The 20,615-nt window shown below is 45.6% G+C and overlaps 1 protein-coding gene across 2 annotated transcripts in view; it reads left to right on the top strand.

Moving 5' to 3' along the window:
• DDX31 (DEAD-box helicase 31) overlaps positions 1-16,570 on the top strand; it is a 69,151-nt gene extending 52,581 nt beyond the window's left edge. For both annotated transcript variants that reach the window (XM_007061036.4, XM_027823520.3), the window contains one exon: positions 16,005-16,570. In XM_007061036.4, the coding sequence (XP_007061098.2) occupies positions 16,005-16,152 (148 nt within the window). In that variant the 3' untranslated portion in view covers positions 16,153-16,570. The remainder of the gene's footprint in view (positions 1-16,004) is intronic.
• The last annotated feature ends 4,045 nt before the right edge of the window (positions 16,571-20,615 follow it).

Raw genomic sequence — 20,615 nt, 5'->3', positions numbered from 1 at the left:
GGCTCCATCCAATACTACCTGTGTGGCCCTGAGGATGTCACATGGGCCGCAGCTCTTTGCTGATTGGGCCGCAAACAGCCTGTGGGCCGCAGATTGAGAACCACACTGTCCCAGAGGCTCACTACCCCCTTCTCCCTCCCGGAGGTATGTTCTCTGGGACATGGCCCTTCACGCTAAATGTTTGCAAGAGATAATTGTTTTCACTTGAACTGATTCCTGAAGAGTATCCCCAAGTCAGCAGGGTGCTTAGAGCAATTGCTTTGCTTTGCATGTTACGTCTTATACAGTGCAAATACTACGTTCCACAATACACCTTCCCAGGCTGGCCCTCTGGGCATTCAGAAGCTGAGCCACGATTTTCCCACACGCTCAGAAACAATTCTGCTGTAGCCTCTCCCCGACCTAGTTTAATGTAGTCTCTCATGGCTGGTATTCCGCGTTGGATGGGGAAGCACTGGCATCGAAGGCGTGGTGAGGAGATGAACGCTTTCACTTTCAATTTTTTAAGTAGTGACTCTCCTGTTCATTAGCAGTGAGGCTGCATTAGTGACCATCGATATCACGGCAGCCTCCTCCTCTCTGGCCTCGGCAAATGCAGCCTCCTCTCCCGCAGTTGCTGCTGCAGAAAGGGTTTTCCTGGCTCGCTTTGAGACCGTAGCACCCCCTCTTTGCGCCCTCCGCTGGCTCCCCTTTTTCCACCGCAACAAGCACCAACAACTGGACTTCACTTTTAAGGCCTTTCATGGCGTATTCTTGTCCCATTTATCCTCTCTTCTGTGCTACAGAAATGTAAACTCCCACCTGCGCTCTGCCGGTGATGCCTACGCTGATTGCCTATTTGTCAGATTTCCCTGCAAGTGGGGTTGGTGCTTTCCCCCATGCACTGTCCCTTACGCATGCAAGGAGCTCACTTCATCTGCAAGGCATTATCCTCCCTGACATCTCTCCGCAGAACCCGCCGAGACCTACAAAACACTTGACGGTGGGTAGGCAGTAGGTGTGCTGCGACCGTGGCTTATCACTCTCGTCGCATTGTTACCTTGCATTCCGTTCCGCCCATCTGTTTGTCAGATCTACCTCTCGTCTTAAACCTGGACTGTAACCTCTTCTGGGCAGGGGCCGTGACCTCCTGAGGTCCCTTCCAACCCTGATATTCTATGATTCTGTGATTCTACATGTTTGCACAGCACCTAGCATTACTGGCCTCTCAGCACTACCGCAGTGTAAGTAACACATCGTCATCGTCAAAGCAGAAGAATGGAATTCAGAACTCCTAGATGTTCTCTTCCCTTATCTGCTACCATGCGGCCTTGGGCGTGTCACCAAAGCTCACATTTCCAACATTAGGCACATAAACAACCGCTCTGATTGTCCGAGTCACAATACCCAGTGAATTCAGCTCTGAAAATCAGGCCGCTGAAATGGTTTCATACAAATTTGGGTGTCTGATTTTAGGTACCCAGGGCCAGGCGCCTAGCTGGTGTCAATAGGCCCAGCATCATTGGAAGCCTTGGGAATTATGCCCATTTACACCATCTGAGAATCTAACCCCCCAGATTTGAAACTGTTGACCTTTGCTTCTCCGTATCACAGCTAGTCTAATGAGGATGATGCTGGTGAGACGGTTGGGAGGCTTAATTAATGTTTGTAAAGTACTTTATAAATCTGATGGTCGCAAAGTGTTACTTGTCATTTACAACTAACAGTGTTCTTGGGCCAGATCCCTAGATCCCCAGAGGTGCCCTGCATCTGCACTTCTGCAGTTCCTCTTCTTTCGGAGTTTGCCTCTTTACCATTACCCTAGCAATCCCACCGTTCCGACTACAGGCAGTGCCTCATTGGTGCTCGTGCACCTGCAGGAAATTAAGGAAAATGCTGGTGCAGACAAGGTTTAGTGGTTGAACTACAACCAGGGCTTCAAACGCTCCAAACGTTCAGCGGGTTTGAATCAATCCAAATGACTCACTGTTAATAAATAGACCGATAGTTGTTTGTCAGCAAATCCAGAGTTGCACAGACCTGTTGCGTTACCTCTGGGTTTAGTTGTGGACTCATTCTGTAATGCAGACTGGGCTGATGAAATCTCTCCTGGGTTTGCTGGTGAAGGTTGAATTTGTCTGCCAGACTGGGGAAGGATGGAACAGCCACCTCTGCTTTTTAGAGAGCTGGCTGCAATTTGTGTTTGATCAGACCCAGGCAGCTCTGGCTCATCCAGTGCTTTATGCATTCCCACCCCTGCTGTCTGCCGCACACAAAGCCCGTTCTTCCCAAGAAAGTCTGCAAAGGCCTGGTCTGTACACAGTTCTTGTACTGCTATATTTATGTTGGTTAGGGGAGTGATTTTTCCCCCAACGGTTTTATGCCTTTAATAGCTTATTCCCCTTCCCTTACAGGCATAAGCTGTAAGCTCCTTTACACCAGGACTGCTGCATCCACACTAGAGGATTCATACCAGTACAGTAAAACTGGTGCAACTTTTGTGTGTAGACAGGGCCTAATATGGGCTGTCTTGGTTCTTGTGTGACCAACCTGAGACACGGTGGGCTTGGTTTTCAGCGGTGCTGAGCCCCCATAGCACTCATTAACTTGCAATGTTGTGGGTGCTCGGCACCTCTGAAAATCAGACAGTTGGTGTTTCCAGTTGCTCCCTCACAAATGAAGGCCTTTCTTCTTGGAAATGAGGCAATACGGGCGCCATGGTCCTGCTCAGTAGCCAGAGCAGAGGACTTGCTCCCAGTAATCGCTTGCCACTAAAATGTAGCTGTGTGTTTAAAAGGAAGAAAGTCTCTTTTCGTTAATAAATGTCTGTTGGACTCTTTCTGTGTAATGGTTGCTGCAAACTCATATTAGCAACCGTTTGCCATGCATTTAAAGTACTACTCCGCATAATGGTTTATAGGCCTGTGACACCTCCAGCTCATGCACAGACCCTGGAAAAGGCAAGGGGGGAGGGGAAAGAGATGCGGGGGGCGGCGGGGCGCGAGAGTTGGAGACAGCATTGTCCTTGCTTTGAGAAGCCACCGGGGATAGGCCCGGGCTCTGCCTCCTGCTTCAGCTGACCCTCGCCAGCAGATGGGCAACAGGACGGGAATGCCCTTGTGAGCCAGGGATTTAACAGGGCTTTATTTAGGGAAGAATAGCCTGCTTAGCCGATAAAGAGCATGTAAGATGGTATGGGGCGGGCTTTGATGTCTTGCTGGCCCAGCAGGGAGCCAAGTGATGACTGACAGCAGTGTGTCACAGGATTACTCGGCCCCTGACAATGCCTCTCTCTGTTCCTGTGATGTTGCTACTCTGTTACAGCTACTTTTTCTGTTGTTATGTGCCTCTTTAGGTGGCATTCCTCCTCCCCAAGCCTCCTACCCCATTAGAGTACAGACAGGCTGAAGATAGAGTAGGTAGCATGAGGCAGTGGGGAGGCATTAGAACAAATGGCGTAAGAGTGACTTGAACGCTCATGTGTACATGGATTTGTATAATTGCAGGTCAGGGAAAGTGAGCAGGCTTTGCACAGGCCGGTCACGGCTCAGACTCCAGATTTCAAACTTGGGGCAGCTGGAAAATAAAGACTCCACAAAGTAACCAGAGTTGCCCTGTACAACGATTGTTGTTCTGTGCAGAGCCTTGTTTTTTAATTAACTTTCTCTCTGTGTGTATGAGAGAGAGAGGCTATGTTAGAATTTATAGTGAAAAGAATAGTGAATATAGGTTCAAATTCTGCTCTCAGTTACATCAGTGTAAATCCAGAGTAACTCTCTTAATTTCTGTAGAGTTACTCTGGATTTACACTGGTGTAACTGAGATCAGAATTTGGCCTGTGATTTTTTTTTTTTAATTACTTGTAAAATGCAGGCTTGAAATAATAGCAGCACAGCCATGGAACAGACTTTCTTCTTCATAGCATTTATCATGCGATACTGCAAGCGTCGGTTGTCATATGGTAATTACACATTGTGTCCAAACACCCGATATCTTTTTAATAGTCTGCAAACCGAAGCCCCATCTCTCACCACCTGCATGGAGAATAAAGAGCAAACAGCCCAGAGAAAAAGAAAGAAATAGAGAAATAAAATGCCGGGGGTGGAGGTCATTAAACGGACAAAGACCAAGTTTGTTTTTTTTTTCATTTTTTCAAACATCCTTCCTTAATCACCCTTAGAAAGTCCAGGTAGAAAAGCTAAAAACTGACAACATGGCAGCCAGGTGTTTGTTTTGTTGTAAATGCTGAAACGCTGTATCACACCCTTTCTATCCTGAATACACACGTTTGTTTTCTCTGTCTCTTATGCTTGATAGTACTCTTCATAAACTGTTGGGTATAAACTGAATAGCCCCTTAACAGTACCGTTCTTTGCAAGACTTCATTTGGAAGATAGCATGTTGTATTAAAATAATCACTTAGGATCTTCTTAGAAGGTTGAAATGCAGCGTTTATTTAGCAGTTGTGTAGGAAGAGTTGGCAGTTTTCTCTCTTCTCTCAACGACAGTGGAACTCCTTGCCACATGATGTCATTGCGGTCACAAATTTACCGAGCTTGAAAGAAAGATTGGATGTTTATATGGTTAACAAGAATAGCTAGAGTTGTAATTAATGCAGCCAAAAAAAAAAAAAAAGTTTTGGAAGGGGAAAATACCTAACATTTTAGGGTTTAAGCCAATCTCTATTAGGGATCTGGATGAGACCCTTTGTGGGCGGGGGGGGACGACAGATTACACCCCATCTGTCTGTTGAGGGGTTCATACACCTTCCTCTGAAGCAGCTGGTGCTGGCCACTGTCTGACACAGTACACTGAACTAGATGGACCTCAGATCTGATCCAGTCTGGTAGTTCCCATGGTCCTTTGTGTCTGAATGCTGTTCCAGATCCATTCAGTTATTTTCTCTGTGTGAGGGGCTGTACATGAGATAATCAGGATGGGGAGTGCTGCTGCTTGATTGCCAAGCTGGACTGGGAATTCTCTGCTTCTCTGAAGCCATTTTTCAGTTACAAAAGCACCAAAAAATCTCGGGAACCACCAGCTTCTAAGTCAATTACAGTGATTCCATTTAACATTAAAGGCTGATGTTTGAATATTGTCTCTTTTCTGGGAGGGGAGGAAAGGGGATGTTAAAATAAGGAATAGAACATAAAGTAACAAATGAAGAGTTATAAAGAACATAGGACTTACCTGATCAGCCTACTCGTCTGTGTTACCTGCCTCACAGGGGTCTTTATGAGGCTTAATTTAATTAATGGTTCTAAAACACATTGAGCAAAGTGACATCTCCAGGGCCTTTGGCAGTGGCCATTAATTGTTGCTTCAGGGAAAGGGAAGAGGTATGGCCTTGTAGTTAAGACACTGGGCTGGGGTTCCAGCTGTGCTGCAGACTCCCTGTATGACCTTGCTAAGTCAAGTCACATCATCTCTCTGTGCCCCTGTTCCCCATCAGAAAAATGAAGTTGATAATCCCTCCGAGGTGATGTAAGGATAAATGCATTCATGAGTTTGATGCACCCAGGTATTACAGTGGGGCTATCTAAGTAGCTAGCTAGATAGAAAGGTTTAAAAGCTCTTCTTTAGATGACCAGCTTTTTAGTGTAGAGGTCAGACTTGCAGGTCTGTAAGGTGCCTAGCACTCTGGCCAGTTGGATGGTGAGTCGGTCTGTTACGTTTTCCTTCCCCACTAAGGGCCCAGACCTGGGGGTGTGCTCAGTTCCCTCCACTCCCATTGACTTCAAAGTGAGCTGTGGGTGTTCAGCACCTCAGTGGTTCTGGCCATATGGCTTTGTCTACATTAGGAAAATTAGTACCTGTTTCTCAGCAATGCTGCATCTGTACCTGTGTTACCAGAGATGAAAGCATTGGCACAGACCGGGCTCAGGTGTTTTATCCCACAGTGTCATGAAAGCCTTCTCAGAATTAGATGAGACAGTGATGAAAATGCCTGTGCCCATGTACATCACCATTGCTGCGGAACATTGATCAGCTGATCTCTCCTCTGTCTCCCCTCCTCTAAGTAGTGACATGGCTACGCTTGTTCATCTGATGAGCACTTTGACATGGACTACTTAGTGGTCAGTTATACTAACGCTCCTTGGAGTGATATGTTATACCCCAAATCATATCCTTCTCCTGATTGCTAGACAGCACACTCTCATGACCGCCCCACACCCAGGCACTGCTGGAGATGCAGGGGTGGGGAGCAGAATGGGATGCAAACTGGTACCCTTTTTTTTTTGGTATCCTTGGTGTGACATCTTTGAACTTTTCTTTGGCATTGACAACCTTGAAAAGACTGACTCCTCTAACAAAAGGGCTCTCATAGCAAGGCTGCAGCTGTATCTCTCTATGAAGCAATAATCTAATCATTAGAAGCAGCTTGCCTGCCAATTTTTGTGTGGCATTTACAGCTTCCTTAATATCACTTAATTAGTCAAAGGCAAATCTGGAGTTTTGCCCATTGAGGGATTTCACTCAGTTTGGTTGATGGACTGTCTGCTCTGCAAAAAGGCAAACAGGGCCAAATGTTAGATACAAGAGAAGGGCTGGAACCACACTCAGAAATTCAAAGTTGATCCAAAAAATGCAGGAGGAATGGCCGGGAGAAGAGAAGCTAGTCAATAGAGACAAATGCACAGTAGTTCCACATGGTATTTCAAGCAAAACAGGCAAGTCCTTTTACCAGCATCATGATGCTACCAGAAGATTTGTCCTGAGAGCAGAGTATGCTCTATATCCATCATATGCATGCAAGGCAGAGGAGGTTCTCTTTGAATGCCTGTCTTATCCCACCAAAGCCACAATACAGAATCTTTGCTCCATCTTTTGGCTTTGCAATGTTCTAAGGCAAGCAGGTGGAGCCAGAAAATCGCAATGATCAGTGCTGGAATTGAACACCTTTCTCTATTTGAAGAGTCTCTTCTGCCTGTTAGGCCAAGGGAGTGAGTAGACATAGGCCAGGGTGCTGTGGGGTGAACAGCTCTCCAGTGGCATTTTTCATCCTGTCTCCACAGGGAGATGAACAGTGGGTGGTTGGTAAGTGAGAGATCTGTCCGTTCTCTTCTGTGGAGCTATAGTGTGATCGACCTAGATAATTCTACGGTTGGGTTCTTTATTGTTAACGTTTTCTGCAGCAGAGCAACAGTCGATGCTCCGTGTCATCCAATGATATTTTCCCTTCATCTTACCAAGCTTGTTTGCATCAACCGATGACATTGTATGTAGGCCATCTGTTGACGTGTCGAAAGGCACGCGGCACCGTTGATGAATTCTTTGCCCCCAAAAGCCTGGGTTGCGTTGGCTGCAGATGGCTCGTCCAACACGATAGGTAAAAAAGCAGGTGTTGCATCAGCCTTGGCCCACAGGTATCCCAGCCCTGTTGCCTGGCACAAATTCAGCCGCAGGATGGAATTAGCTGTTGGAGATGCTGTCAAGCAGATTGATGGCGTGATCCACATTGAAATGTTCTCTGATAAATTATACAGGCCGCTCAGTTCTTCTCCAAAGACACACCATGAGTTCTAGGTCTGTGCATCAGAACTCGATACGCTTTCTAAACCTGGCGCAATTCTGGGAATTCCTTGGGTTGTTACAACCTACACGTGTTGGTTAAAGGTCATTAGGACTTGTTGCATTGCATTGCACAAGGGTTTCACACAGCTGAAGACAAAGAAAGAGCAGGCCGTGCTGAACAAAGATCGCTGAGAGTGAGCTTGTTCACAGTTAAGGGGTGATAAAGACATTATCAGAAGGATTTCTTGGAGTTATCAAATTTCTCATTATGGCCCCAAAACAAGAGTATTCTCCCAAATATGTGCCTTTGAACTAATCCAGCACATAGGAGTTTTTGAATCCAAGATGAGCGTTCTGCACAGCTCTTCAATTAAACAAAAGTATCAGTGAAACATAGCATGTTAGAATTTTAGTGTGCAAATTAAGGATAGCTTCAGATTTTTTTTTTTTTTGTCTGTGTCTCTTAGTCCTTTCCAACAATGAATGTTTGATATTCTCAAACCATGAGTGTATTTTGCATATTCTAGCAAATTGAATCTGACAGAAGTAGCCTTCTCTGTTGGATATTCAGGACTTTGATGCACAAGTTTTAGAACCAAATAGGGAACACTAGAGTTACTACAGAATTTACTACTCCAGGGTTCGGTGAGAGCAAAGCGAAGTGTGGAGTTAATGTTCCACTGAGTTCAGAAAGCGACAGTGGGATTCTCAAAAATGCCTAGAAGGTTTGGGAGCACAAGTCTCATTCAGTCCCATGGGACTTGTGCTTTGTTTTAGCTCTTTCGAAAATCCCACCCCAAAATTATAATCTTAGATTATAAATTTACTTATAGTTTAGTAAATATTTTGGGAGCAGGAATTGTGTGTTCCAACGAGTAAATGGACAGCAGTAACGTCTAGCGCTCTCCGTCAAGAATCAGGGCCCAGTTGTGCTAGGTACTCCTAGACTAGTGGTTCTCAACCCACGGCTTGCGGTCCATTTGCAACCCAGTCAGCACACAGCTGCGTCACATGTGACATCCTCAGGGCCATACAGGTAGTATATTTATTGTGTGAATGTATGCCACGTAACACATAGAGAGCTGCATATGTGGCCCACAATGGTAACTAGATTGAGAACCACTGCTCTAGATATACAATGAAAAAAACAATTGAGCATATTGTTGATGCTACCATAATAAAAATAATAAACAATAAAATGGCAACTCTTTGCAAACCTCTCCTAAAGTCCTTTTCCCTCTCGTCTTTTAATTTTATCCATCCATTACTGTGCTTCCAATAGGACCCCATTTATCTGAACTCTGAACGACCAAAATGTTCTCATATCTGCATCACAGTCATGTCCCCCAGACACCAGCATTTGGACTTCAGCTCCTCTGCCATTTCTCTAAATGCTTTACGTCCCCAGAACACGTCTTGAATAAAGAGGTCACACAGTAAATCAGAAGGTTCTAAACCCAAAAGAGGTGTGCATGTGGTCACGGTGTTCCAGGTGACTCCGCCATGGTGGATGTCTTTCAGGGAGCACAGCGGCAGCACTACTAAGAATTAGTCTCTCCGTTGTGCAAAACAATAATGATTCTTTAAACCGGGGTGCTGGGGGGGAAGAATCTGTACAACAGCCATGAAACCTCTGTTCAGTTTGGTATTCCCTTTTTATCTTGTGTTTGGACCAGCCAAAGCCTTGATTGGGAATGAGAAACAATGCATCATGGAGAACACTGAGGGGGGAAAAAACATTCTTCTTTAGACTCGCATCATCTTAGTTCTCTTGTTGAATTCCCAAGACTGACTGACTTGATCCATATTTTTTTCTACTTCGTGATGTCACAGGTGGATCTTATGACTTGGAGATTGAGAACAAATCTCAGGAGCAGATGATCGCTTCAAATGGGCAGATAAAAAGCAGAAATTATAGAGAAGCAGAACAGTTTCTGGGTGTTTGTCTCACTCCTGTTTCTTCCTCTCAGTTATCCAGAAGGTCTCAGCATCTGCTGAAATGTTCCGAAACTTGGTTTGGTGCAAAGCATCAGTAGCTCTAATCTTGTTTTGGATCTTGGCTGTCATAGAATATCAGAGTTGGAAGGGACCTCAGGAGGTCATCTAGTCCAATCCCCTGCTCAAAGCAGGACCAATCCCCAATTTTTGCCCCAGATGCCTAAATGGCCCCTTCAAGGATTGAACTGACAACCCTGGGTTTAGCAGGCCAATGCTCAAACAACTGAGCTATCCCTTCCCCCTGTGTCACACGTCATTTTATGTTGAATGTTTTCTCTGGTTTTCCTTTCCCTCTGCATTTTACCATCAGTTGTCTTGGAGTCTAGAAGGTGATAAACATTTGAGTCCACTGCACTTGCAAAGCCATCAAGTGCCCAAGACATTGTGAAAGTGGTGATTCATGTCTGGTACGGTCTGCTGGCGTTCTCAAAGTGTGGGTTATATTTCTTGCACCACGCAATGGTGCTACAGGCTTCAGAGCAGCTAGGCTGAAGGATGGTGCTTGGAAGATACGAGTCCAAGAACAGGCATTGGATTTTGCTTTGAGGGGAGGAGAGGTTGTTGGGAAAGGCACCACCATCCCTTTCTGGTCAGTCTGCATTTAGGAGCTGCCTGACCTCCTGCATAGTGATAGCATTCTGGGGTGGTGACTCTCGGATTGTGGGACAAGGTGAGGATGGGAGGAAACTGTTATTTTTAAGAATAGTGAATACTGGGAAGAAAAAGAGCAAGTTGCCTCATTTTTCCACTCTAGTATGTTCTTTTCTCTTGTCTTTTTTTTCCTGCCAGGCCCCATCACTTTTCCATTTATTTTCTGTTGTGTCAGTTCTACATTGTCTGTCTCTCTTTTGGAAAGAGAAACCAAGAGGTAGGGATGGGGATGTCCTCCTGAATTCACACTCCAGCACTTGGCACTTTACAGAGACCTCAGAAATGTTTTGTGCCGGGGGCGGGGAGTGTGGTTGAGGTTGACCTGGCTGCCAGCTTCTTACACTGACAAGCCCCTCTGGATACTAGCCTGGTTTTGTATTCAGCGTGATGTGGAAATGGCCTGTTGTACTTAATGTGAGTCAGATGACTCCAGGTTATTTTTTCCCCAGGAGTGCTGAGCTTTTTCCTCTTTTGAAAACTGGCCGCATCCGGCCGCCTTCATCTTTGCTCAGGATAAAACAAATCATTTTAGGCTGTTTCCTCTGCTCCCGTAATTGTCTCTCTTCAGAGGCTCCTGGTGCCCTGTTCTCCAAGGCTGCAATTTAATTACAGGTGTGCGCAGGCAGCTTTAAGAGTGGTCTCTTATTCCTACCAGCGTGGAGGTTTATTCCCCAAATGACACCACGCAATTACTGGCTTCTATCTCTCTCTCCCCACCTTGTCCCCCCACCCCTGCCCCACTGCACAAACACAGCTTTGTCCCCACCCTCTTAATGAAGTGATTAGAGGGACTCCAAAGGGACTTTGATCTTACCTGTCACCTGGCAACACTAAAAACATCTTCTAGATTTCTGACAAGAAAGAACAGGAACCAGGGCTGTCTCTGGGTAGAGGGTGCCAGGTTTCTAGCTGTGTATCCCAGAGCAATGCGTAGACCTTTAACGGGCCTGGCACTGGAAATCGGGGTGTAACTGTGCCCCTGAAATGTAGATGGAGCGTACTCTTGACATCTGTCCCAGTTAGTGCCTCTGATCCAATATTGCTTTAGGTAATTCTTCACCGGAGTCCAGACGCTGCAAAGATCTGATACAGTAGGAACACAGGAATTGCCAGACTGGACCAGGCCCATAGTCCATCATGAACGGCATCCTGCCTCTGATGGCAGCCAGGTCCAAATGCTTCAGAATACAGTACAAGGAACCCCATAATGAACAGTTAATGGAATGTTTCAGAGTAGCAGCTGTGTTAGTCTGTATCTGCAAGAAGAAGAGGAGGACTTGTGGAACCTTAGAGACTAACAAATTTATTTGAGCATAGGCTTTCATGAGCTACAGCTCACGTCATTGGATGCATGCAGTGGAAAAGTTAATGGAATGACTTGCTTATAGGGGAAGTTTCTTCCTAACCCCTGACATTTAGTGTCTATCTTGTGCCCTGAACTTTGACTTTTTCTGACCCTTTCACATTTTACTCCATCTAATGAAAGAGAGGATGGGTTTTTTGTATCCATTTAAATGTTTGCTCCTCCTCTGAACTGTGCTAAAATCTTGGCATTTCAGAGTCGGGCTGGGACTGTGTGTTGAGAAACCTTTTTCCTACCAGTGCCCCTAAGTTACCTGGGTTTGCAGAACTCTACCTCAAACGTGGAGGGCTGCTTTTGGAATGGCTCTTCTGGAAGGAAGAATTTAACAGGCTGTGGATTTCTCTGCCCATCGTGAGTGCTGGTTAGGGCTCAAGAGCCTGTCATGTCTAGGTGCTAGATCACAGAAAGAAACCTTGGACAGTCCCCCAGTTATGGGGACATGGTTAGGTTCTATCTGTCCTACAGCTGTGTTATGCATTTGTAAGCCTTTCTGCAGAGCCCCTTACCATAGTATCTGGGGGCCCCACAAACCTTCATGAATGTGGCTGTACAACAGGGTGTGGAGTGGTAGAGGGCATACTATCATCCCTGTTTTGCAGCTGGGGGAGCTGAGGCACAGTGAAATTAAGTGACTTGCCCAGCGTTGCACAGCGAGTGTGTGACAGAGTCAAGGACTGAATCCAGGTCTGAGCCCACAGTCCAGTGTCATAACCACAAAGCCATCCTTCCTCACTGTGGTCATCTGTAGACGAGACCCTAGAGATCTACAGTAACTCAGAAGTCAGTGGAGTTTCCGGATTTTACTCTGGTGTAACTGAGATCAGAATCTGGCCCAGTGATCCTGACCTACCAAATTTACTATTGCTATAGATTATTACTACTGCCTAGGACTCTTTCACCTCTTGTTTCAATAGGGTCCCGACACCAACAGCAATGCTATATTTGTCTTAGGTTTCAGAGGAGCAGCCGTGTTAGTCTGTATCCGCAAGAAGAACAGGAGGACTTGTGGCACCTTAGAGTCTAACCAATTTATTAGAGCATAAGCTTTCGTGGGCTACAGCCCCCTTCATCGGCTGCATAGAATGGAACATATAGTAAGAAGATAGATATATACATACATAAAGAGAACATGAAAAGGTGGAGTAAGAAGCTAATTAATTAAGATGAGCTATTATCAGCAGGAGAAAAAAAGACTTTTGTAGTGATCATCAAGATGGCCCATTTCGACAGTTGACAAGAAGGTGTGAGGATACTTAACATGGGGAAATAGATTCAATATGTAGGTGACTTCTGGGTACTCTTCTGGCTCTGTCAATCTGTTTTTTCACTTCAGCAGGTGGGTATTGTAGTTTTAAGAATGCTTGATAGAGATCTTGTAGGAGTTTGTCTCTGTCTGAGGGATTGAAGCAAATGCGGTTGTATCTTAGAGCTTGGCTGTAGACAATGGATCATCGTGTGGTGTGTCCTGGATGGAAGCTGGAGGAATGTAGGGAAGTATAGCGCTCAGTATAGGGTGGTGTTTATGTGACCATTGCTTATTAGTACATTAGTGTCCAGGAAATGGACCGCTTGTGTGGATTGGTCTAGTCTGAGGTTGATGGTGGGATGGAAATTGTTGAAATCATGGTGGAATTCCTCAAGGGCTTCTTTTCCATGGGTCCAGATGATGAAGATGTCATCAATGTAGCACAAGTAGAGTGGGGGCGTTTGGGGACGAGAGCTAAGTCAGCCATGATTAGTGTAGGTTCCACAGCACAGCTCCATCGATTTGTGGCACTGGTTACAGGAAGCAGCCTTTCCTCTTCTGCATCCCCATTCCCTGCCTCTCCCTCTACAGCTGATCACTGTAGCAGGGGGTATTGATTTACTAATTGGGCAGTGATTTCACCTGATTGATAATAAAGTGGTGTACAACCTCCCTGCTGAGCTGAAATTCAGCCTGGCAGCTACTGATAGATTACTTGTTCTCAGCAGCAAATAGTTCTGTGTTGTTAAGTAAACTTATTTGTTGCCCAGTAACCCTCAAATTACTGTCGTAAGTGCTTGAAGACGCAATGAAAGTGTCCGTCTGAAACTTCATCATATGTTGAGAAACTCACCTAAATAAGTAAATGGTGACTAAAATTACTACCTAAATAAAAGTAGGTGACTGCGTGTCAAGACTCCTAGGTTCTATTCCTGGCTGTTCCCCAACTCATTATGTGACTTTGGGTGGGTCATTTCACCTCTGTGCCTCAGTTTCCCCCTCTGCTAAATGACCTGGCACTTGGTAGACAATATAACACAAAATGCAAGACCAAAAGCCTGTGGTTTCTAAGGCTCTAGTCTAATGCATACCGTGTATATAAATGAATATCGCTGCTGGAGCACGCTCAGGGCTTTTGTTGTCTACCATCACCTCATGTAGAGGAGCAGATACATTCTTATCTGCTTTGCAATGGGCTTTGAAATCCATTATTGCCATTTATTACTTATATCACTATAGCACCTACAGGCACCTACCACAGCTGGGGCTCCACTGTGCTGGGCACTGTGAAGATACATAGTGAGTGATGGCTCCTGCACTGAAGAACTTACACTCTAAACAGACAAGACAGCCTAAAGGCTGGGAGGGTAAACAGAAGCCCCAAGAGGGGAGGTGACTTTCCCAAAGTCACAGACCAGGACCTTGTGGCAGAGCCTATAGAACAGGGGTGGGCAAACTTTTTGGCCCGAGGGCTGGGTAGGGAAGGCTGTGCCCGCCAAACAGCCTGACCCCCTCCCGCTATTCGCCCCCTCCCACTTCCCGCCCCCTGACTGTCCCCCTCAGAACCCCCGACCCATCCAACCCCCCTTGCTCCTTGTCCCCTGACTGCCCCCTCCTGGCACCCCCCACCCCAAACCGCCCCCCATCCCACCCCCTATCCAACCCCCCCCGTTCCCCAACCCGTGACCACTCCAGAACCTCCACCCCATCCAACCTCCCCCTGTCCTCTGCCTGCCCCCCAGGATCCCCAACCCACCCAACTGTTTTCACCGCCGCGCGCGCGCCGCCCCCTCACCATGCCTCTCAGAGCGGCAGGAGCTCGCAGCCCCGCTGCCTGTGCATTGGCATGGCTGCGGGGGAAGGGGCCGGGGGCTAGCCTCCTGGACCAGGAGCTCAGGGGCCGGGCAGGACGGTCCCGCAGGCCGTAGTTTGCCCACCTCTCCTATAGAACCACTGGAAGATCCATTTTGGAATGTAGCCGCCAGTCAGAATACAGTTGTCTTTGCAACAGACTCTGGTGCGGAAGCTGTCACAGTTCCAGGCAACTGTACCTGTCTTCCCCCTCAGAGGTCTGGCTCATCAGCCATCACCTCTCTTGGGGGGAGACCTGCATCTCTCTTCTTCCTGACTGGGGTTTTTCCAGGCTGCACAATTCCGTACCTACACTGTGTTATTTGCCCGCAAGCCAGAGTGCCTAAACAGGCCAGCGTTGGTGGCTCTCTCTTCAGAGGCCATAATTGCCCTCATGTATAAGTTACCACACAGCAAGCACATGTATTCTTAAGGTGGAAGAATCAAAGAGAAAACGTACTAAAAGAATAAAAGAGCCTATTCACATGCTAATAAACTCGAGATCACCCTGCCTGCCAACTCCTGTGGGTGCTCTGATAGGAGTCAATCCTTCAAACCCTTGTGTTTACAAGTTCATAACAGCGATAGCTCAGAACAAGCACACTCATGCATACTTTTCCCTTATACAACTTGATCTTCCTATTCCAGGAATAGATAATCCATATGGTCCCTTCCTCAGGGCATAGCTTCAAAAGGCTGGGGTTTTGCATACCTGGAGAGGAGGCGAGGAATTTGTATTCACCTCCCCCTAGATATTTCTCAGGAAACCCACTTCATACGTATTACCCCAAAAGACCATTCTTGTCTGCTGCATTGTTCAGTATGGTCCTTTGGTCAGCCAGGCCCACAGTAATACAGAACCTTTGTATCTCATACAGTGGACTCCAAAGATACTTAAACTTAGTTCAAGAAGGTTTTTCTAGGCTATTGTAGGCAATTGCCGTATCTGCCACAAAAGTCGACAAGTTGTATGTGTTGTTTGCAGGCTACTGGCAGAAATAATTGTCTTGGGTTGCGGTATTTGTTTTTTAGCACAGGGTTTAGTTCTGTTATAAAATGTTTTCATTGCTCAGTGTCTTAAGGCTGGGGGTTTTTTTATTTGAAAACTGCTGTGTCACACACTTCATCAGCCGTCAGCACACACACACACCACCCCGCCAGAGCATTTGTTCAGAACAAAGGCTCCCTTTTAAAAATGGCATGATATTTTGCCACTTTTATGAAAAACCTGTCACAACAATATCTAATTCTGCATGAGACAGAATTTCAAAACAGGCATCAAGGAGAGGAAGCTGCTAATGCGCAAATGTCACTTGCACAGCTGTAGAATAAGTAACCCACCAAACTGGATTTCAAAAGGAAAGAAATGTAAACCCCTTCTCTTTGCTCTCTTCTTTTCAGGCCTGACCTTCGCAGGAAAACCCAAGGCAAACGCCGCCTGGCTGAAATCTTGCGATCTGAATACTCTAGTGGGATGGACTCTGGTGTATCCAAGGTCAAGAGAAAGAAAAAACATGGAAAACCTGGCAACCAGAAAATGCTGAGCTGAACTGGGAGTTTCCAGCCCTTTGCTGCAGAAACTAGTTCTGGAGAATGCATGGGGCAGAAGGCAAAGGGACATGCAACGCAAACTGAGGTGCACCAGAATTTAATAGAGAATTTTTAAAAGGCTAAACCCTCAGAGAGCTGAGCCTCCAGAAGACCTGAATGAGGCTGAAATCAAACATGTCCTGTTCTCAGTCAAGATTGCTCCATTGCAAATAAACGCAGCTTCATGAAGATGCACAAAGTTTCTAAGTTTTGCAGTGTTAAGCCATGACCATTGTTTTTGTAAAGAAAATTTGGAGCAGTCACATGAAGTGTAGGGGGAAATGTGCAACCACCGAAATATAAAGTGACCATAAAATGGGTTAAGATAGGAGCGGAGTTCATTGGGGCGATTATGATGATTAAAAGGTCTATAGGAACCAATTGTTTAATTTTTTTTAATAGAGAAAGCTGAAGTAGTGCAGTGGGCATTACTACCTTAGTTGCTTATTCTAAGGTTAGCTAGTATGCAAGCCTTAGTCTGACCTGAACAAACTGTGGCATTTGGGCCAGATCTCAATGGCATTGAAGTGAATGGCAAAACTCCCAATCACTTAGGAACAAGATTGTATGTCAATAGACAAAGGACCAAATGCTCTATTCCCGATTCCTGTCTTGGGCAAAATTTATAGGTAAGATTTGTCCCTGAATCCTTCAGGATTTAGCCACATGTAATGTCTTGCTTCTCAGCACAGAAAAGTCTGAGAGGAGCATTTCTAACACTTAATGATACCATAATTTTGTAGCGCACTTTGTTGCTCATTCTGAAAAGCACATTGACTTTAGCTGTTCCTGGCATCGGTCAAGCTTATTTATTTATTTTCTTCTCCTTTTCAGGAGCATATTGTAGGCTAATTGATTTGTCTCCTTGTGTTCCCCTGTTTGCCTTTGAAGTGGAAAGACCCAACAGCTGGAATTTCTTCCTTCCTTTATTTATTTTATTCCTCATCAGAACCCCGGAGGGAGGGGACTCCTGGGAGTTCTTTGTGGTGTGATCTGAGAGAGGCTGTGATTGGGCCCGTTCATGATTGCCTTGCACTTGGTACGAAATCCTAGCCCCTTTGAAGGCAATAGCAAAACTCCCCGTGACGTCAGTCGGGCCAGGATTCTGTTGGGTCGTCATTCTGTGCAGGAGATGGTGCTTTCTCAAGGCCTGGTCTGAGATTGTAGAATGAGTTTCCCACTGGAACTACGGACCTTCACAAACGTCACCACCTTCCGCTTTGAGTGCAAGGCTCACGGCGTCAGTCTGCCTTCTCTAAGGAAAGGACAGAGCAAACACACATGCTAAAAAACAAAATAAACCCCAACCAAAACACAAACCCTACCAAAACAGTGCGCTCCACTGCACACACCATTCTCCCCTGGGGAGAGGATGAGAGAGAGAGAACAAACTACACATGACAGATGTTAGTCATGTCGCCTAATGCACGACCGTAAGGGGCTCAGATAGAACAGCAAGGAGGGTGGGATAAGAACGTATATGAAACCGAATTCAGAGCAGTGCAAAGTGGGCTTAAAATTTGCCCGAATCAGCATGGTATCCACTTGGCACTGAGATAAGTGATGACACACGATGCGGAGTAACAGTGAGTTGGGTCTCGTGTTGCAGAAGGGGAGCAATCAGTCCAAAAGTGTGTATTTTGTCAAGTGAGTGTAACTCTTGAGAATCAGAACAATTCTTCCCTTCTCCCGGGCGATCACTGAACAGCGACTTCCTGGTTTGACAGCAGTAGTTTTTGAGAAAGAAGGATGTGGAAAAAGTGAAGGGCAGAGAGTAGGAGGGTAATCAGCATTTATTAGACTAAAATTAAATAAAGAAACCACCCTCCTGATATTTGTGGGAGGGGAAGGGGATGGGAAATCAGTTTAAAAAACAACCTGAGGCTGAAAATGACTCATCATGTGATGCAGAAAATGTAAGTTTGGGGAGAATTGATCCTATGCATGAAGGGTGGGAAAAATATGACCTTCTCCAAGCTGATTGTCATATGAGAATTAATAGAGACTATTGGTGAATTTATAATACTAAAGACCAGACAACACATGTCAGTCAGACATTAGGAAATCTCTTCGCTCTCTGTGTTATTGGGGCATGTCAAGGGCTTGATGAAACAGTGAGCCATTAAGCTTTTTTACCTGTATACTTTTCTCTGTGAGCCGCACCATCTTTTAGTTGAGAGCTGCGGATTAATGCTGAGTGATTCTGGGAAGGAAGGTGGGGGAGATCATCAGGAAAAATGGTAAAGGAAATAGATGTATAGTTAAAGAAAAGTCAAACATCTGATCATGATGTTGAGGTCCCTTCTGCAAACCTCTGGATTTATGGGTGGGTTTATCTGTAGCTAAATTCTGCTCTCAGTTACACCTATGCAGCTGAACTGATGGCATTGTCTGTCCCAGAATCTGTATTCTGATCCAGTTTATCACTTTACTGCCCAGATAATACAGGAGGGAAGATGTAGCAGCTTTAGCTAAATTTAAACCACATTTAATATAAATCATACAATATAAATATTGAGTGTTGCTCTTGGTATAGAGATTCTATCTCGGTTGTGTGAAAACCTCAGCATAATTCTACTGTATATTTGTCTGTATATTTAAATTTTAAAGGGCGCCTTTATTGTCCCATTGACTTTTCGTTTGATTTCAGAGCAGAGTTTGGTTTTAAAAGTGATAACGCCTTTTGTTTTTAATTTTCAGTTAATCCCACCTGTTCTGATATGCTGCACTTCAGATTTCTATTCATATATACCCTTACAATCAAGGAATTCTATTCCTGGTGTGTGGATGGAGCCTGGAATTCTCATTCCAAAAAACGCTCCTGCACCTTCTCGCTTACATCTTTGGACTCATGTTTATTTAGATTGTAAGATCCATGGGGCAGTGACCATATCTTTGTCTGTGTCTGGCGTAGGGCCAAGTAAGGGGCCAGATCCTACTCTCTTTTCAAGGTCAGAAAGGGCCCTGCCTGGGTGGGACTGGTACAATTGTGCTGCACAGTTGGGGCAGACGAGCAATTCTTGCTCTCCCAGAGGCTAAGTGGAACCATCCCAAGAAAGCTGAAGTTGGTGCATCATCCTGTAGGTTGATCTCCACTGACTCCCCATTCGCTTCAGAAGAGAATTCAAGGTTCTGCTCCTAATGTATCTTTGGGCTGGGGACTGGTTCCTGCAGAGACTGCATCTGAGACCCTCCAAGATAGCTACGCTGCGCAGGTATTTGAAATGCCCCAGATTTCACCTCTCAGATGCCAGCAGGGGGAGGTGCTGTTGGTGGTAGGGCTCCACTTGGGGCTTCCTTTCCAGAAGATCAGGCTGAGCGTGTTCAGATCTAAGTTGAAGACACACCTTTGCTATAAAACCTTTCCCCGGGGCCGATGCCTGTAATCAAAAACAAAACAGCAAAACTTCCCTGCCCATCCAAATTCTCATTCCTCTGTAACCCAGGGGAGCAGAGAGAGAAACACCATTTGTTCAGGACTCGTGCTTCAGCATAATTTGTTCAGTGCTTAGATGCTAGGGTAATAGGTGCCTTATAAATACCTTTGATGGAGAGCCGCTGCAGCGTGATGATTCTGCTGATCTGTGGTCTGGAATGGAGGGGAGGGGGGTATTCCTTCAGCCTCTGCAGAAAACCCCACTCTGCTGCCTGACCACTCAGGCTGTGACCTTGTTGCAGCATTTGGCACAATGGTTGCACCTGTTCACACCTGAAGTCAATGGTTAGAAAGGATCATTGACAGTCCCTGCATTGAGAAAGGAACAGACTAGCGATCCACAGGCATGTATATGTTCTTAAGTGAATCACTGCTTATACAGTATAAACAGTAGGCCAGACTCTGATCTCACATAGACTGGTTGGGATGCAGAGTAATCTTACTGACTTTCATGGAGTTGCTTCAGATTTACCATGTTCTAAATGGGAGCTGGGGTTAGCCCCCCTTGTCATCCATTCCTCCTGCAGACAGCTCCCTTAAAACCGAAATAGCAAAGAATGAAGATCGACCACAAAGTTGGACAAAAGATCCTTTCTGTGCTTGGAAACCTAGATTGCATTTTATAGTGGGCCTGGCAATTGTACTAATTTGTTGATGTTTCAGAACCCAGACTGTGAACAGAAAGCAACAGATTAATGAAATGTTTGTCAAGGAAAATCTTGACCCTTGGGGGAAAAATAATCCTTGGACTAGAACAGTTGTAGTCTTGTAGCTGGTTTCTTTCACATGACTGATACATCTCATCCAGCATTTGATTTCAAAAGTTTTTTTGTTTTGTTTTAAAGCCATTGCAGCAGGTTTAATTCCACTAAGAATTCTCCAGGGATTTTATTCTTTGCTTTAGAGTAGAGCCCAGGATTGCAGCTGCACTTGGCAAGATGTTGTACAAACAGCTAGTAATAAAGCAGGCCCTGTCCTGAGGACCA

The sequence above is a fragment of the Chelonia mydas genome, chromosome 16, assembly GCF_015237465.2.
Source record: "Chelonia mydas isolate rCheMyd1 chromosome 16, rCheMyd1.pri.v2, whole genome shotgun sequence".
Lineage (NCBI taxonomy): Eukaryota > Metazoa > Chordata > Testudines > Cheloniidae > Chelonia > Chelonia mydas.
This window is presented reverse-complemented; position numbering and strand designations above follow the sequence as displayed.